Genomic DNA, 15,600 nt, shown 5'->3' with positions numbered 1-15,600 from the left:
ATTCCCATGCCTCAGGGGAGTTCCTGGAGCTTTCAAGATATAAAGGGGTGCTGGCTTTAAGGGTCAGAATATTGCATTCCTCTGGTCACTAGTAACCAGATGACCTCTACATGGGGGTGGATGGAAAATGGGCCGTACTTAGTACGGGGCAGTACTTCGAGGGCACTGCAGCATGCACAGCAGGGATGCATGAAAAGCAGGCCTGGCTCAGAATATTACCAGGGATGTTTCTGCGCTGGCTCCAGGAACGCCCAGGATAGGCCAGGCTTCGACAGGCACCAGCTCGACACCGCCCTCCGCCCAGGCGACCGCCTCTGGAGTGGGGTTCAGAGGCAGTCCCCGTGGCATGATCAGCGTCCCAGATGTCAGCTCGTCTATCAGATCCAGCACACCTGCACATGCATGGTCCCGTATTGGCTACACTGCTTGTCATCCCAAACAATAGGAAACATTTTAAAAATGTGGCTCAATGATGAAGGGGCCTTCTGCAGTATCCCTGCACAGAAGAGGACTGCTCCAGCCCATTGTAGCAGCAAGTAAGGCCTCACAATTCTAGCTCTCAAAGCTGGTCAAGATTCCAAGCGATGGGCTCACCCATGCAGTTGTCACGGGCCAGCTCGGTAGACAGGGAGGCGATGAGCGTCCACGCGTCGCGCTCTGCCGCGGCTGCGCTGTTGGCCTCGCTGCTGGCTGCGCCCACAATGTCATCCACCACATCCGCCAGCAGGGAGTGCATCAGGCCCCAGCCGTCAACCACTCCCCTGTCAGCATACGCCCTGGGCATGACAATTCCCGGGTAAATCCATTTGCAGTTCATCTTTCAGTACCCTGATTGACAGGAAGTTGAGCCCAGACATCCCTGCTTGTTGCTTAGCTACTCAAATGGGCACGAACATGGGGCGATTTGATCAAGAATATACTTGTATAATATGTTTACTGCCACCGGCAAGTCCCAACCTGCCCGAGTCAGCTCTTGCCTTTGCACAGACCTGCCATGCATGCTATTGAAAAAACCAACCCCACCTAGAGGTCATCTGACTACTAAAGGCCAGAGATCTACAATTGAGCCCCTGCCATCCCTGCTTATTGCGTAACAGAATAGTTGAGTGTGACCAGGGCGCTGTTCAATAAGCAATACAAGCATGGTATTGGGATTACAGGCAGGGATTGGGCTGTGCCTGAGGTGGCAGGCAGTGCGCTCCAGGGCAGTCCAGCCGCGCGGCAGCTCGGTGATGCAGTGGCCGTGCAGCGCGCGCAGAATGCTGCGGATGATTACCGCCTCCGCGCCCACCCACACCCAGGGAGCATGCGCCTCATCCTCCGCACTGCCCGGCGCAAGCCGCTCTGGTGACCCCTGCAAGCCCTCAGCCAGTCATCTCCCTGATCATTGTTGAAGAATCCTCTGCAATGAGCCTGGCCGACATTCCGCCCCTCAAGCAAGCAGTCTCTATATCCACAAACAGTCGGTGGTGGCCCTCAACGCAAACTTAGGAAAGAAGTGACTTTTCCACTGAAGAAAAGGCAAGATAGCTGCAATCCAGGACAACATACATACCGTTTCCTCGTCAATTGGATTGAATTGAAAGTTGAAGGGGAACTGGTAGTGCGTCCTGGATGGCAGCTTCTAACATGCAAGGCCTTTACAAAGCTGCGCATGAAAAGTGGGAGTGCCCAGTGACTTGGTTTTCTTGGGGCCAGCGCACTGACCTGTGTTGCGCCGCATGGGATGCAGGGGGATCCGTCCAGCAGCAGCTCCAGCAGCCACTGCTCCCAGCCCTCCTGCGCCACCACCGCCGCACGGTTCTCCCTCGACCCCTCCACTGCGCCACAGCACACAACTCATCAGATCGCTCAATAAACTATCCCAAAACAAAACACACCACAACACTCACTGCAGCGTCTGTTTCTTCAACATTGCAGGCATTGGGAGTCAGCAAGGGAGGAACAGCGCTGCCGCCACTCGGCCAGGGCACGTTTCTTGATGATCCAGCGCGCAAGTACGGTGGCCCTAATTCAAAGCATGTTTCACCGCACAAGCAGAGACGCTCTCTTTGTCTGTTGAGGGAAGGGGCCGCACAACCGTGGGTGCAGGTAGGGAACAATCCGTCCTGCGTTTTGCTGCAAGACAACCAGGATCTTGAGCACGAGGACGGTTTACCCACCGATGAGCTTGTGGAGGGCCTCGAGCGTGGCGGAGCGCTGCCCGGCGTCGTCGCAGCCCAGTAGCAGCTGCAGCAGGATGCCCACGACGGGCGCGGCCGTGATCGGGGTGCGCGCATCCGGCCACACGACGTGCCCCGAGCGGCTGCCGCGCATCCCGATGCCGATGCCGCCGCCGGCCTGGCCGCCCGCGGTGGCGCACAGCAGCTGTAGCAGCGACTCGCGCACGGTGGGCGTGAGAGGGAACATCAGCAGCGCGTCCGCCACTGCCGCCCAGAAGCCCGCCAGCGCCTCCTCGCTCTCCGCGCCTGCGCCAGCAGAATGGGAAGGGCCACATCAGCTAACAATGCAGCTGCAACGCCATGATGTGAAAGCATTGGTGACAATGTGGAGGGAACCTTCTCAGATGTTCTGACTCGGTGGAGGACAAAGAGAGATATGAGGTTCAGGATTTGCCCCACAAGTGGTGTTTTGGCTCCCTGGAATGCATAATGCTCGTTGGGCGCCATGTCTGAGAAAGAAACGTGGGCGTGTGTAATGGCCCAGTACAGTTTATATGTGGGATTGGGTATTGAGCATTTAGAAAAACCCGTGCGATTTCTCAATGCATGGCATCAACGGTGGAAGGGAAGCTGGGGCACCTTTGGCGTGCATGTAGGGCACGAAGAAGGCGAGCAGGTGGAGGCCCAGGATGCGCAGCGCTGGCTGCTCGCGCGACAGCAGAGACAGGAAGAGCTGTGCGCCGCCACTGCCTGCCAGCAGAGGGATGCGGCCGGGCGGCGTGTGGCGCAACAGGTCCAGTATTGCGATCAGGACATCCTCCAGCGTGGCCACGTCCGCGCAGTCCCCTATGAAGGCTATCAGCGCCTGCAAGGAATCCAAAATACACCAGCATTCAGGCAAGATATATTCTGTCGCTCGAGACCAACATCAAGTGTTTGCTGCAGCAACAAACCATAGTACTTTTGCTTTACCTGCCTGACTCATTGTTCGTGTCTCCTTGCTGGTATCCAGTTGTTATATGTTCTGGCACATGTGCACCTTTTCCAAGAGCTATGTGCATTTATTATGGCAAAAATATCAACGTGGGCTCACAGCAAGAAATCAAAACGATGAGTCAAGCAGGCTGTGGGGAAAAGCAGCGTGCCTGGATGTCGTCGGGGGCAATGCGCGGCGCCTTGTGGGAGGGGACAGCGGAGAGGTGCAGCAAACTGAGCGCCACATTGAGCAACCCCTGCCGAAGCGCGCGAAGCTCCGCCGGCAGCAGGCCGCCGCCGGCCGCAGGCGGCCGCGCCGCGTCGGCGGAGGCAACGCCCCCGTAATGCGCACGCATCGCGTCCAGCAGCCGCGGCACCCCCAGCAGCGCCGAGACACCGGCCGGCTCCCCCTGCATGACACATCTGCTCTAAGCCCTGAAGTTTTACGGTTTACGATGTGAATTTCCAATAAATATGGGTTCATTTTGTGTGTGTCACGCATTGGGACATGCTCTCCATGGCCGAGAAGCCCGGTTTGCCAGACTTTGCAGTCAGAATGTTGATGGACCACAGACACAGGATCCGTCTACAGGTCAATCCAAGGTATACTATATCCATACCAAAGCAAACCAATCCACTCCAAAGTAAGAGCGACTCCGTCATGGAGAGCAGAAGAAGACATGCGTGCTGCTTTGACACGTAAAGAGATCAAGCTAGACTAACATGGATCCAATCCAGACCGATCCACTCTGAACCAGAGCAACTCACCCAGACCAACATACTCAGAAAGGAGCACTCCAGTCAGAAGGAAAGCAGTGCGAGACACAAGCGCACTGCAGTACCTTGGCGAGCTTGAGGAGCAGGGCCTGGAAGCTGCGCTGGATGGGCAGCGGCGCGGCGGCCCACAGGCGCAGGTTGAGCAGCAGCCGCTGCAGCACGGCGGTGTGCAGCGCCTCGGCCGGCGCCACCGCTCTCAGCAGAGCCTCCAGCGCGTGCAGCAGGTCCAGCGTCAGGTGTTTGGGGCTTCGCTGCTGCAGCAGGTGCGCCACCAGAGCCACACCTGCATGCCAAGGCCCCTCCTCATTACTGGCATGAGCAGAAGGTGTGATCTCACTTGCATGGGCCTCAGAGTGAACTCAGAAATTGAAGCTGCCCAGTAGGGAAGTTGGTAGATGACCGAAATCCGTGGCAGCTACTTGGATGCATTTTGCAAGAAGCAAGGCATTGGCCTCTGGTATGCAAGGTTGCAATGTTTCCTCAGCTCGGCTAAGATTCCTTTGAAATGGAACAACATGTCAGAAGTGTCACTGATATGCCCGGGAGAAAAGTGTGATGCTCACCTGAGATCTGGACCATGCTCTGGCGGTTGTGAGGGCTGTCTGCCAGGACTGCACCCAGCAGGCGGACCACATCCACCGCCCTCGAGGCCTCCTGCCCATCTTCGCTGCTGGGGGCATCTGCCAGACACAGCTTCAACAGTCACGCGAAACTGTGCATTCTCGGCAAAACAGACAGCGTCATGTTATCTCTTTTTGTTGAAAGAGATTGATGAATTGACGATAAGCGTGAGACCTCTTGACTACTTGAACACCATCCACTACATGTTCACCCACGGAAATCTTCAATTATCAAATACAGTATTTTGAAGTAAGAAAAGCGGCAAAAGCATGTCGATGACTAATGCAGATGAGACACAAGACGGCTCCCCAAAAGTGCAGGATAATACAGCTCTTCAGAGTGATGTCCCCTGCTCAGCCATTTCTGGCTCTGCACGTACGCACGTAAGGGTCTCCTACGGGACATTCATTCTTTCTTTATTACTTCCTTCTCTTTTGCAGCATGCAAGGACCCACCGAGCTGCGCAAAGAGGGGCAGCAGGACGGAGACGCCGCCGAGGCAGTGCAACAGGTCGCGCAGCTGGCGCGTGCAGCACAGCTGCGTTCCCTCCAGAATGGCCACCGTGTCGCCATCACCAGCCCCGCCGCGCTCCATGTCGGCTGTGTTGTACAGCATGCGCCCGGCCGCCGCCTGTCAGGCACGCCGTTGATGCTCATGTCAGCTGACATCATGCGTTGCTATCAGCAAAAAATTTGGATAGAGAGGATTGTAAAGACTTGGCCCCACAAGCCCTCTCAGAGGCTCAGAGGCAGGCGAGCGGGAAGGGCTACCCATGCGCGGCTTACTGTGTATGCAAACCACTGAGGGATTTGCAGAGGGATTTGCTGCAAGGCCAGGATATGGACACATAGGCCCATGGTTACGCAATGCGGATCGAAGGTCGGCTCACATCATGCAATCATCAACCCTTGAAATGACAGAAGAAAGAGACGAAGGAAATGTCAGGCACTTGGCTCATAAGGATGATGCGGGCAGGCCTCTGGCCCCCAGCCAAGGCCAGCGAGGGAATTTATGCCAGCATGAGTTTGTAAGCACTGTGGAATACTTCTTGCACGGCCAGGATGGTGAGGAACGTCTTCAGGGTTTTCATTGTGGCATGGGATAAAAGGGTACTTCTGTGACGTCGCAATGAGCCCACGGACCTGGGCATTGTAGCTGATCATGAGACGCGGCCCGAGGGCTTCTTTGCCGTCGACCACTAGCGCTGCTGCAGCCGGCATCTGCTCCAGTACTGCGTCCGACTCCAGTGGCGAGAACGTGGACTGGTAATCTAGGCCCAACGCATGCAGCGCGCCGACTTGCGCTGCAGTCAAGGAGGAATTATTGAGCAGCAGTATTTCAAGGCACACAAAACATGACCAATCGAAACTGCACCGATAAACAACTTGCGCTGCAATCATGATCCAGCGAGGAATTCCAGCAGTAGCAAAGGCAAGCCATAAACACACCGTAAATGGCAGTGCATCCATGCTCCTCATGTACAATACTTTTGCTTGTGACTGCACCTCCAAAGTCTTCCAGCCGCATACAGCAGTGCTCACAGCAAAGATGTGCTATGAGATGCAGGTGTACTGTCTGTGCATGAGGTTCACGCAGAGAGAGCAGAGAGTTTATACCAGGGGACAGGATGTCTTCGAAGAGGTAGATGCAGCCCATCTGCCCATGGAAGGCATTAAGAGGGACGCCCAGTCCATTCTCGCTTCCAGACAGCCGAGCAGCAATGCTGCAGGAGTTGAGAGGCTCTTGCACCTGTGGAATGTACGCAAACACTTATCGATATGTATGCTTTCAAACCCTTGAACAAAATGCATCTCGGAACATGCATTTCCGAGATGCATAATCAGGGTCCTTCTGTCCAGGATGTCCAGAAGGTTGTGCCTGATGATGCTTTCAGAAACAGGGGTGCAATACCTTGGGGTATTTAAATCGCTCGGAAGCCTCCAGCGTGCCGTTGACAAAGAGCCTCACCCAGGCAGGTGCCAGGGCGCTGCCTGTGCTGTGAGTGAGCACCAAATGATACCACCTCTTGGCATCGAACCTGAATTCAAGCTGAGCCTCATTCGTCTTGCCAGCACCAAGAGAGCGCACAGCAATCATGCTGCCTGCGCGCGCAACACAAATCCCCTTCAGGACCTCTTTATTGGTGCAAACAGGATTTGTCAGGAACAAGAGAAGATGTCACATACAGATGAATAGGGTCAGAATAAGAGGGAGGCACAGTGATTCCTGCCATTGCACTGCTTGCGAGTCACCTTTGAGACCGAAGACACACCTTTGAAGGCAGCAGTGACCCCTCTGGTGGCCTCGGCTGTCTTGTGCAGCAGAGTGAACAGTGCGCGCCCAGCCGTCCCGGGCTGTCCGTCCACATCCTCCAGCCGCAGCCATGTGGCAAAGGAGTACCCCTTGCTGCCTGCACGCCATCAATTCCCATTCACACGTGCCCTCCATGACACAGCCACAAAGGCAAGCGCCCATGCCGAATGAGCCCGCTTATCTTGTGCCTTCTCCTGACTCATCTGTGAGTTGCTCTGCAGACTGAGCCAGGCAAACCAGTCTATTCCTCGCTGATGCTGTGTCTTTGCATCTGCCCTGATCTGTTACAGGAGCGCCTTGTCAAAATTGGAACAGCTCTCCACTTCACTACCAAGGTTAAATGGTCATTCTAGTGAAGTGGCAAGGGGCTGTATGGCTAACCAGGGAAGCGCAGGGGCGTGTTGCGAACGATGCCGGCGCCCTCGTTGGCAAAGTCGAAGAAGGTGGTGGGACCCTGATGGTGCGCCATGACCGCCAGGGAGCGCAGCAGTACGACGGCGTGCGCGGGCACGCGGCCGCTGCCGTCCTTGCGCAGCAGCGCAAAGATCGCCCGGAGGTCGCGCCCTGTCAGCATGCAGCCAATTCAGACAGAAATGCAGTGAACATAAAGCCACAACGACGATTGCATGTATGCCTCTTGTAGATTGCCCAGTTAGTAGTCTTGCTCCGGTGAAGGTAGTTGCTTCTCATGTCGACTCTTACTACTCAAGCGACTCTTACAACTCAAGCGTCTGAGTATCCCTGTGCTTGAGCCCGGCATGTCCTTGCAACCTGCTGTTTAGTCATGGACCTTCACAGAGAGCAGGTCAAATGGCTCGTGGGGTCCAGGGGAACAAGAAGCAGAGAGTGCATGCTGAGCCTGGCATGCTAGACTAGCACTCACTCCCGACCATTGCAGCTAGCAACTTTTACAGCTTTGATGAAATGAGGCCTGACCTGAGATGCTGTAGGCGCCGGTGACTTGCAGCAGAGCAGCTATGGGCTGCTGCAGATCCGGCTGTCCGCGCACCGCCGCAAACCACTCTATGAGGATAGCGTTCAGGCCGCACCTGCAATTAGCGCACAATTGAACACAAAATTTAGATTTCAGACAAATACCATCCGTTGCTTATGTCATAGAGCTCATTTCCTCTCAGCGTGCGATTCAGAAGAGCAACAACTGAGACGGTGTAATCATAGAAGTAAAGTGCATTGCAGCGACTCGGCCTGTTGCTGCACTGAAACGCGCTCAAAGGATGTGTTTACTGGACTGCAGACTCCCAAAATAAGGCAGCTCACCTTTCGCATGCGGACAGGTTTGGCATGCTGCCAGAGGTCAGGCGCCAGAATGCGTCCAGTCCCCAAGTCTGCACGACCACTTCTGACATCCGCAGGAAGTGAAAGAAGAGCGGCACAGCCTCTGCATTCTTTATGGTCTGCTCGACAGTCGTGGAATCATAGTCCGCCTGCACCAATAACCCATAGTGACAATGGAGATGAGACCACCCTTGAGGTATGTTCAGGCACAGCTTTCAATAGCCAACAGGACTTTTTGCCAGAAGATCACTCTCTTAGTAGGGCTGGCACATATGAAAGAAAAAAATCCAAGAAGACTTGGGAGTTCACCTCAAGAATGAGCCCAAGAATGGACAGTAGAAGGCTGTGCTGTGGCCCTTCCGGAGGAGTCTGCAAAGCCACAATCACTGACTCAGGTGCTGTCATGCACACAGAGACCAAAGCAGGCATTTCTCTGCATCCCTGCCATGACTCAAATGCAATAGGTTGCCCCATCTAATGTCCAGTTGGTGCCCTCAGGGTCCAGCAGAGAACACCGAGAAGCTGCATCAGGAGTCCCAGAGAAGGCAGGAAATTGTGAATTCATGGGGCACACCTGACGCATGACGGCTGTCAGAATCTGGTCGTAGCCCACATCGCTGACCATTCGTCGCCTGGATGCCTCATTGCCTGTTAGCAAGGCAGTGAGGGTTGCAAGCACCTCCTCACACAGCTGCGCACCGTGGCCGCCCTCATAGTCAAAGTTTAGCAGGTTCACCGCTTGCACGAAGCACTCCGACTGCCTGCCGCACCCACATTGCATCCGTGTCATCTACAGGCGCAAGGTCTTGCGTTCTCCGAATGCTATAGGCACGCCTTATCCAGGACTCAGAGGAAGTCTATCAGTACCATCACAGGCTTTCAGAGAGAAGTCATCTGCTGCCAAGTACCCAGGTGACCTGTCTTCTGCAAGCGTATCAAGGCACTGGTAAACTGATGCCCAGACAATTGCAGTATTCTCACCGACTTGCACAACTGAAGGGTTTGCTGACCACCCCGCACACTGGCAGGCCGCCAGTGAAAAGGCGCTGACAGGCCATGTGGTGCTATCGATACCAGAATGTAATGGGCAATGTGCTGCAGGTCCATGCCCTCACTGCCATTCATTCCATTTGCTTCTGGCAAAAATAAATTAATCTGAAAAGCACCTGAAGAGGTTTTGGTGCGCGAGCTTGTTGCCGGCAATGACCTCGCGGATGCCCAGCAGAAGGTCGGAGACCAGCTGCTGCGCGTTGGCGCCGTCGGTCGTCAGCGCAGCCGGCAGCAGCTCTGCGTACTTGGTGAATAGCGCCGCCTTGGCCAACCGATCATCCTGGTCCGCCGGCGCCAGCCGCATCAGGCCCACCACCTGCACCGACCCTAAAGTTGGCATCTTGAACCAAGTGCAAGATTCTCAAGGAATTCCTGACAAGCCACGGTCTCTCAGGCACAGGCTATTTGTGTAGAGATCTGTATTCCAAGGGTCCCAGAAGAGCCTTGGAGTTAAGGGTTCTACTCAAGTAGCATTTTTAAAGGTCCTCTTTGGAGCCTATCCGGGTATCATGGGCATGCTATGCCTATGCAATCACAAGAGTTGGAGAAATGACTGGCGTGCACAGTAACGCATGAGCGGTCCTGGCATGTAGATAAGCAGAACTAAAGAGATTTCATGGGCTTGACGTACCATGCTGAGCGCAATTTTGCGGGTGCTGTCGTCCCAGAGCAGGCCAAAGAGGGCGGCCACCGGCTCCCACTTCCGCACAGCAGCCCGCTGCACGGACGGCGATGCGTGCAGGTACGTGGCCAGCGCACTCAGCACCGCGCACCTCGCCTGCCACTTCATAATGGCCTCATTACTGCCCTGCGCTTCTGCCGCCTCGCCAGAGAGTGCCCCCTGCACGTAGGCGCCAGCATTTATCAGCCAGGCGCTGTCTTGTCTGGCCACTTCAGCAACCAAGAGGCTTTCAAGCTTCCAAATTTCACTCATGGGTGGTTCCAAAGACTGCAAAACGGTAGGCAGGAGAGAGCATATCAGCATCTGATATCAACCTCAAAGCACGAAGACGAAGAGCAATTGGCTATTGCTGGATGAACCCTCAAATTCAATCCCAATCGTCAGTCTTTCAGACACAAAGGTGGCATGCATGGATTAGCATGCAATGATCAGCATGCAATGATAGCATGTAATGATCAACATGCCATGAGGTGTAGCATGAGGTGTCAGAGCGGCCGAGGCGCGGTAAAGGCGCACCCGGGTGGCAGAGTCGGCGTGGGCCTGGCGGGTCACAATGGCGGCGAGGAGGGAGAGGCCGTCACAGTGGTGGAGGGCAGCCATGGTGGCCTGCTGCGCGCCCATCAGCACGCGCGCCAGCGCAGGCGCCGCCAGCAGCACAACCTCAGCCTGCTCCGCATGCTCTTGCAACAGCTCCAGCAGCTGCGCCCATTGCAAGGCAGTGGATTCAATCAGCGACCCAATATAATAGAGTCAGAAGAAGAATGCATGCGAGGCGCCAGATTAGGACTCGGCAAGCCAGCTCAGCTGCGCCCATCACAGGGCCTCCCGTTTCAGGGATTGGGGTAACCCTTGATTTCCGGGTATTGGGCAGCTGCCAAATCACTTTGCAGCCATCAAGAACCTGGAGTGGGCGTCAGAGCATGCACCCTCGTCACTGCTCAGTGTTCTTGTACTGAAAAGTTCTGCTTATGCCCTGTTATATCATGTCCACAAGCGATGCATTGATGCATGTAAGAGTATCTGCGCATGTAGAGCGCTCTACATGCACTGAGCCATGAAGAGGCACCCTTTACTCAGCAGTCATGGACTTAAACTTCTCAGCATGCATGTGCTCAAGCCAGGTAATTTGATCAGTCTTCTGGAGGACACATACTCAAGCTCGTGGTGCACATGGGCCTCACACCAGACCAGAAAACATATGAGGGACTGGCACTTTACCTTGCGCACTTCCGGCTGGTTGTCAGCAGCGCCATCGGGCCCTTCCAGGCAGGCGGCGCGCTCAGTGAGAGCCACCACACTTTCTCGCAGATCCCTCAGCACGTCCTCTCCTTCCTGCTGCGCCAGCCAGGGACTGACTGGCACCTGAGGCCCCTCAGGCCTCCCCACAGCCAGAGAATCTTCCTGGGGCCTGTCTGGGCTGCTAAACTTCCTCTCCGCCTCCTCCTGCTGTAGCACCGCCGTGAGCGGCTGCCGCGCCCTGCCCGCAGTGAGATCACCCTCTGCTGCGCTGTTGCGCCGCAGGAACGTGACTGTGACCCGCCTGAATGCCTCGTCTGGCACCAGGACAACCTGGACTCCTGAAAATTCGGCCACTGCTGAGCGCTGGTTGTCTGATTCCCCTGAGCTGCTAGAATGGCCTTTGCTGCTGCAGCTGCTGTTGGTGGCGGCCTGCTTGCCTGTAGGCATGGCAGTCTGACAGGCGGCAGATATCTGATCCCTCACATCGCCTGCAGAGGCTGCGCTTGTTCCCTGCAAAGACAGCTGTCGAGCTCAGGACATGCCAGACCTTCTGGGCTTTCTCTCGGATTAAGTTTTACGCAGGAAAGAACGATGAGAAGGATAATATGACATGTGGGGTGTGAGGATACCTGCGATCTGGTGGCCTGGCCAAAGAAAAAGAAGGCGGAGCCGTAGGTGAGCTCCCAGAGGCCCATGGAGCGAAGGGACGCCAAGGAAGCCCCGTCCACAGCAACCACGCGCTCCAGAAACCTCAAAGAATGCATCTGCATGTCCGCATCCAGCACATGTCAACAACTGGTCTTCCAAGGACTTCAAAGAGTGCCTTCTGCACAGTGGTGAACAGCAGCACTGTCAGGGTGGTGGAAAGGGGGAAATTCCGACCTGCAATGCTGAATGGGAAGAATGAAGCTCGCGCAGAGCAGCCGCATGCAGCTCTGCTTCGGCCTCCCGCAACCGCGGGCAGCCTTGCACGATCGGTTTGAATGCGCCCAAAACAGCACTAACCACACTGCGCAGCAGCCTGCAGCATTCCACATGCTACACTGGACGCACATTGTATTTTGCATGAGAAGGGCGGAAACTTATCCAGAACGCGCTTGAAACAGTTTGCCCACATGCCATAGCCTTCACAAGATCTAAGATTCTGTTGGGGCCATCACTCGAGGACATACTGGCAGCACACCAGCATTCCATTTCACTCTGCCAGGCCGAATTTTGTAGAACAGTTTCAGAGGCATGTCCCACCTGTCTCGGTGACTCTGCGGTGTCGACGAGGGGTCACTGTGCAAGCGCCGCCGCTCAGCCAAGTCAAGGAGGGCCTCCAGGACAGCAAAAACCTGCCCCAGTGGCATGCTGGGCAGAGCGGGCATGCCCGCTTGAGACAGGGGCCCCAGCGGCCGCGCTTCCACTGCCGCCTCAGGTTGTCCCTGTAGAGTGCTGCGCAGCGTCCGCCGCAGCTTGCTCTGCCAGTCGCTGGAAGACCAGTGCACCAACCCTGGCAAACACATCAATTACTTCTCATACATAATGCGATCTTCTTCGTGCCAAGCATCTGATTAAAATATATGCACGCAGGAGGTGCAACTAACTACGACCTAGATTCACATGCGTGGGCAGCCGGATGTGGCGTGAGCGAAAGAAAATAGACGGGTGGAGATGAATGGACTATTCAGTGGTGCGACACACCAGAGAGGCCTCCCTGCTGCGACAAGGAGGCACTGCTACGGTCAGCGGAGCTTCTGCTGGCGTACAGGTGCCCCACGGATAGCCGCCGCTCGAGCCGGGCAGAAAGGCTGCGGCGCTCCAGCTTCGCGGCAGCTGCCGCGCGCTCGCCGCCGGCCGACAGCCGCCGCTCGATGCCGCGGCCCAGCTCCGGCGGCCCCCCTCCGCCGGCCGACGCCCACGGCGGCACCGGCGGCGTCAGTGATGTGCCGCCCCTGAAGTCCACGAATTGCGGCCTGCCCGTCCAAGAGCTGCACCGCTCCGGCTCTGCACGCCCCAAATGCCACATCAACCCACCTGCTTCTTGCATGGCATGCCGCACATCACCTTTACCTGAGCAACGGTCTCTGAAGTCAACAGCCTCCAGTCCATTTCCAGCTGTGTCTTAAATGTTACTGGCGCATCAGAACAGCCACATAAAAATGGAAAAAGACACAGCTTGCAAATCAAATTGTGTCAGCAAGGATGAAAGGCTTCTCCCAGACAGCCTACCTGAGAAGTGTCTGGCGGGCGTGGAAGGGGCTGCGCTCTCGCCGAGGCCTCTCGGCGAGGGGCCGGGCTGGGAGTCTTCGGCCAGCGCTCGGGGAGAGGCCGGGAACGGCGAGCGGGGCACGCGCGGCGACGTGGGCTGCGAAGCCAGGCTCCCCTGCTGTTGCTGCTCTGGCGATGCCACCAAGGGGTCCGCTGCAGGGGCCTTTGGGAAGGTCAGCGCGGACCATTGCAGCAGCTGCGTGATGCGCTCAAAGCCGCCCGCATCCTGAATCGCCTGCAGGTTCTCCTTGCTGCCCCGGATCGCCGCTGCCACCTGCTTGCAGCACAAATCCGTGCATCATTGCTGGGACATTGTGCAAAAGATATCCTGCTCAAGAATGCCCACGGGTCAAATTGCAAAATCCATGTGACACTGCCACAAATAGCCCCTCTAAAGATGGTTGCATGCGGCAAGACAACAGTCAGCGCACTGTACATCTAGGTAAAAATTCACAAGATGAAAGGGCTTAAGGGAGCGCACCACTTGCAGGGTCATCAGCTGGACCCTCAGCTCGTCCTCAGCTGACCGCTGGCCATCGCCCTTCAGAACAAATCCTGCAGCACTCCCCGCGCCAGGCTGCCTGCCCGATGCTGCTCGCGGCCAGCCGAGCCCCTCTAACAATATCTGCCCAGCAATCGATAGCCTAGGTCAGACGCGCATATAAGAAAATTGTGTTCCTTGGTATACCTAGTCATTCGGACTGAAATTATATCATAACAATAATGAGAACAATACCCATATCAGCCGGGTATGATCGGGATGTGTGGGAGATTGGCAGATCAAACATTTATGGAGGTGGGAGCACACAGATATTACAAGCAAAAAGGCACAGCAGAGGCACCCACCACCAGGCCGCATCTGGTGGGATCTGAGCCCAGCAGCATCGCCTGTGCGCGGCCGCTGGCCGACACTAGCGCGAGGAGCAAGTCCAGAACCTGCACCAAACCACTCCGTATAATCAGGAAGACCAGATAAGCGCTGGTCACCATGCACATTGAACAGCTCGTGGTGACACTCCAATGCAACTGGCATTCACAAAGGTGCCATGCCCGCGGCAGTTTAAAGGGATTGGCATGCAACGTGTGACATGTTGCGCGCACCAGGACTTCCCAAGGAGCGACGACGGCTGCGCCGCGCGAGCGCAGCAGCCGCAGCAGGCAGAGCAGGTCCAGCAGCTGCTGCAGCATGCCCTCCTCTAACAACGGTGCCAGCGCCCTCTCCATTGCTTCAGCCTCCTCAACATTCCCTATAGCAGCAGCAGGAAAGAGTAAACTCAGTTGACCTCCACCTTTTGCTCTGCAAATACAAAAATCGGTGCAGGTGATTCTTGTACTAGTATCTGCACATCCAGACACCCATCCTCCCATGCTTCCTCCTTCAGCAAGCGCCATGCCGGGTGGGCGCCCGCCACAGCGCAGACGCCACAGAGCTCCAGGCCAGCCTTTGAGAGAGAGATACCATCAATGATAAAGCAGGCGGTGGAGTACTTCTCACCCGGGGCCCGGGACTGTCGGCTGCAGAAGCGCGTGTCCTGCGACAGGTACAACTCCATGGAGTCCGGCCGGGCACCCGTTACCGCGCGAACCTCCCCTGTGACAAAGGTGTCCACGGCCGACACCACGTGCGCCAGCAGGCACTGCAGGAACCAGAGCGCTGCGCCGCCGCTGTCTTTGTCGGCCAGGGCGTGCAGGCGCGAGATCGCCACCTGATCACATGCGCACAGAGTGCCATTATTCACCATCGCATTGTTCCCAGCATTGAGATGTCAACAAGACGCCGTACAGATCCCATTAATCTCTGGTGGTAATCACAATGAGATCACCACCTATCTGTTTCAGGGTCTCAGAGTGGCATGAGTTGTGTCCTGGCCACCAAGCTCTTTCACAGATGAATGTGCCAGAAGGGGCCTATCCCCCTTTGCACCTGCTCATGCCTGATCACCCGGTTTTGGATTTAAGTGAGGCGCCCTGCGAAGCTGACAGCAATAATCTTGCTAAGAGGCCCCCAGAATGCACAGCCCACCTTCATGAGGCATGCCAGGCCAGGGAGGACGCCCAGATGCAGCAGCAGGGCGCGGTTGTGGCGCGAGCGGCTGGTGATGCGCAGGACGTCCAGGGCCACCAGTCCCACCGTTCCCTCCAGCTCCTCAGAACCGGCGCTCTCCCAGCCAGTCACTGCACACATTCCGTCCCATTCTGTTAATTCCATGTAATAAAGACCTCCCAAGGCGG

General features: G+C 56.2%; 1 protein-coding gene across 1 annotated transcript; it reads right to left on the bottom strand.

The window, feature by feature from the left end:
• Positions 1 to 207: 207 nt before the first annotated feature.
• On the bottom strand, positions 208 to 15,553 carry COCSUDRAFT_83694 (hypothetical protein; the record flags this gene model as incomplete). Its single annotated transcript, XM_005648306.1, has 26 exons — positions 208 to 314; positions 595 to 776; positions 1,296 to 1,354; positions 1,708 to 1,820; positions 2,163 to 2,468; positions 2,802 to 3,027; positions 3,383 to 3,547; positions 3,980 to 4,197; positions 4,478 to 4,594; positions 4,991 to 5,165; positions 5,678 to 5,838; positions 6,808 to 6,945; positions 7,230 to 7,412; positions 7,785 to 7,897; positions 8,127 to 8,293; positions 8,719 to 8,792; positions 8,844 to 8,905; positions 9,311 to 9,510; positions 9,826 to 10,035; positions 10,393 to 10,575; positions 11,095 to 11,552; positions 12,802 to 13,104; positions 13,330 to 13,642; positions 14,470 to 14,615; positions 14,864 to 15,074; positions 15,392 to 15,553. The coding sequence occupies 26 exons, from the start codon at positions 15,551 to 15,553 to the stop codon at positions 208 to 210; spliced, it is 4,752 nt and encodes a 1,583-aa protein (XP_005648363.1).
• Positions 15,554 to 15,600: the final 47 nt, after the last annotated feature.

Source organism: Coccomyxa subellipsoidea (assembly GCF_000258705.1).
Source record: "Coccomyxa subellipsoidea C-169, whole genome shotgun sequence".
Lineage (NCBI taxonomy): Eukaryota > Viridiplantae > Chlorophyta > Trebouxiophyceae > Coccomyxaceae > Coccomyxa > Coccomyxa subellipsoidea.
Note: the sequence above shows the minus strand (reverse complement) of the source record. Positions and strands in the feature narration are given on the sequence as shown.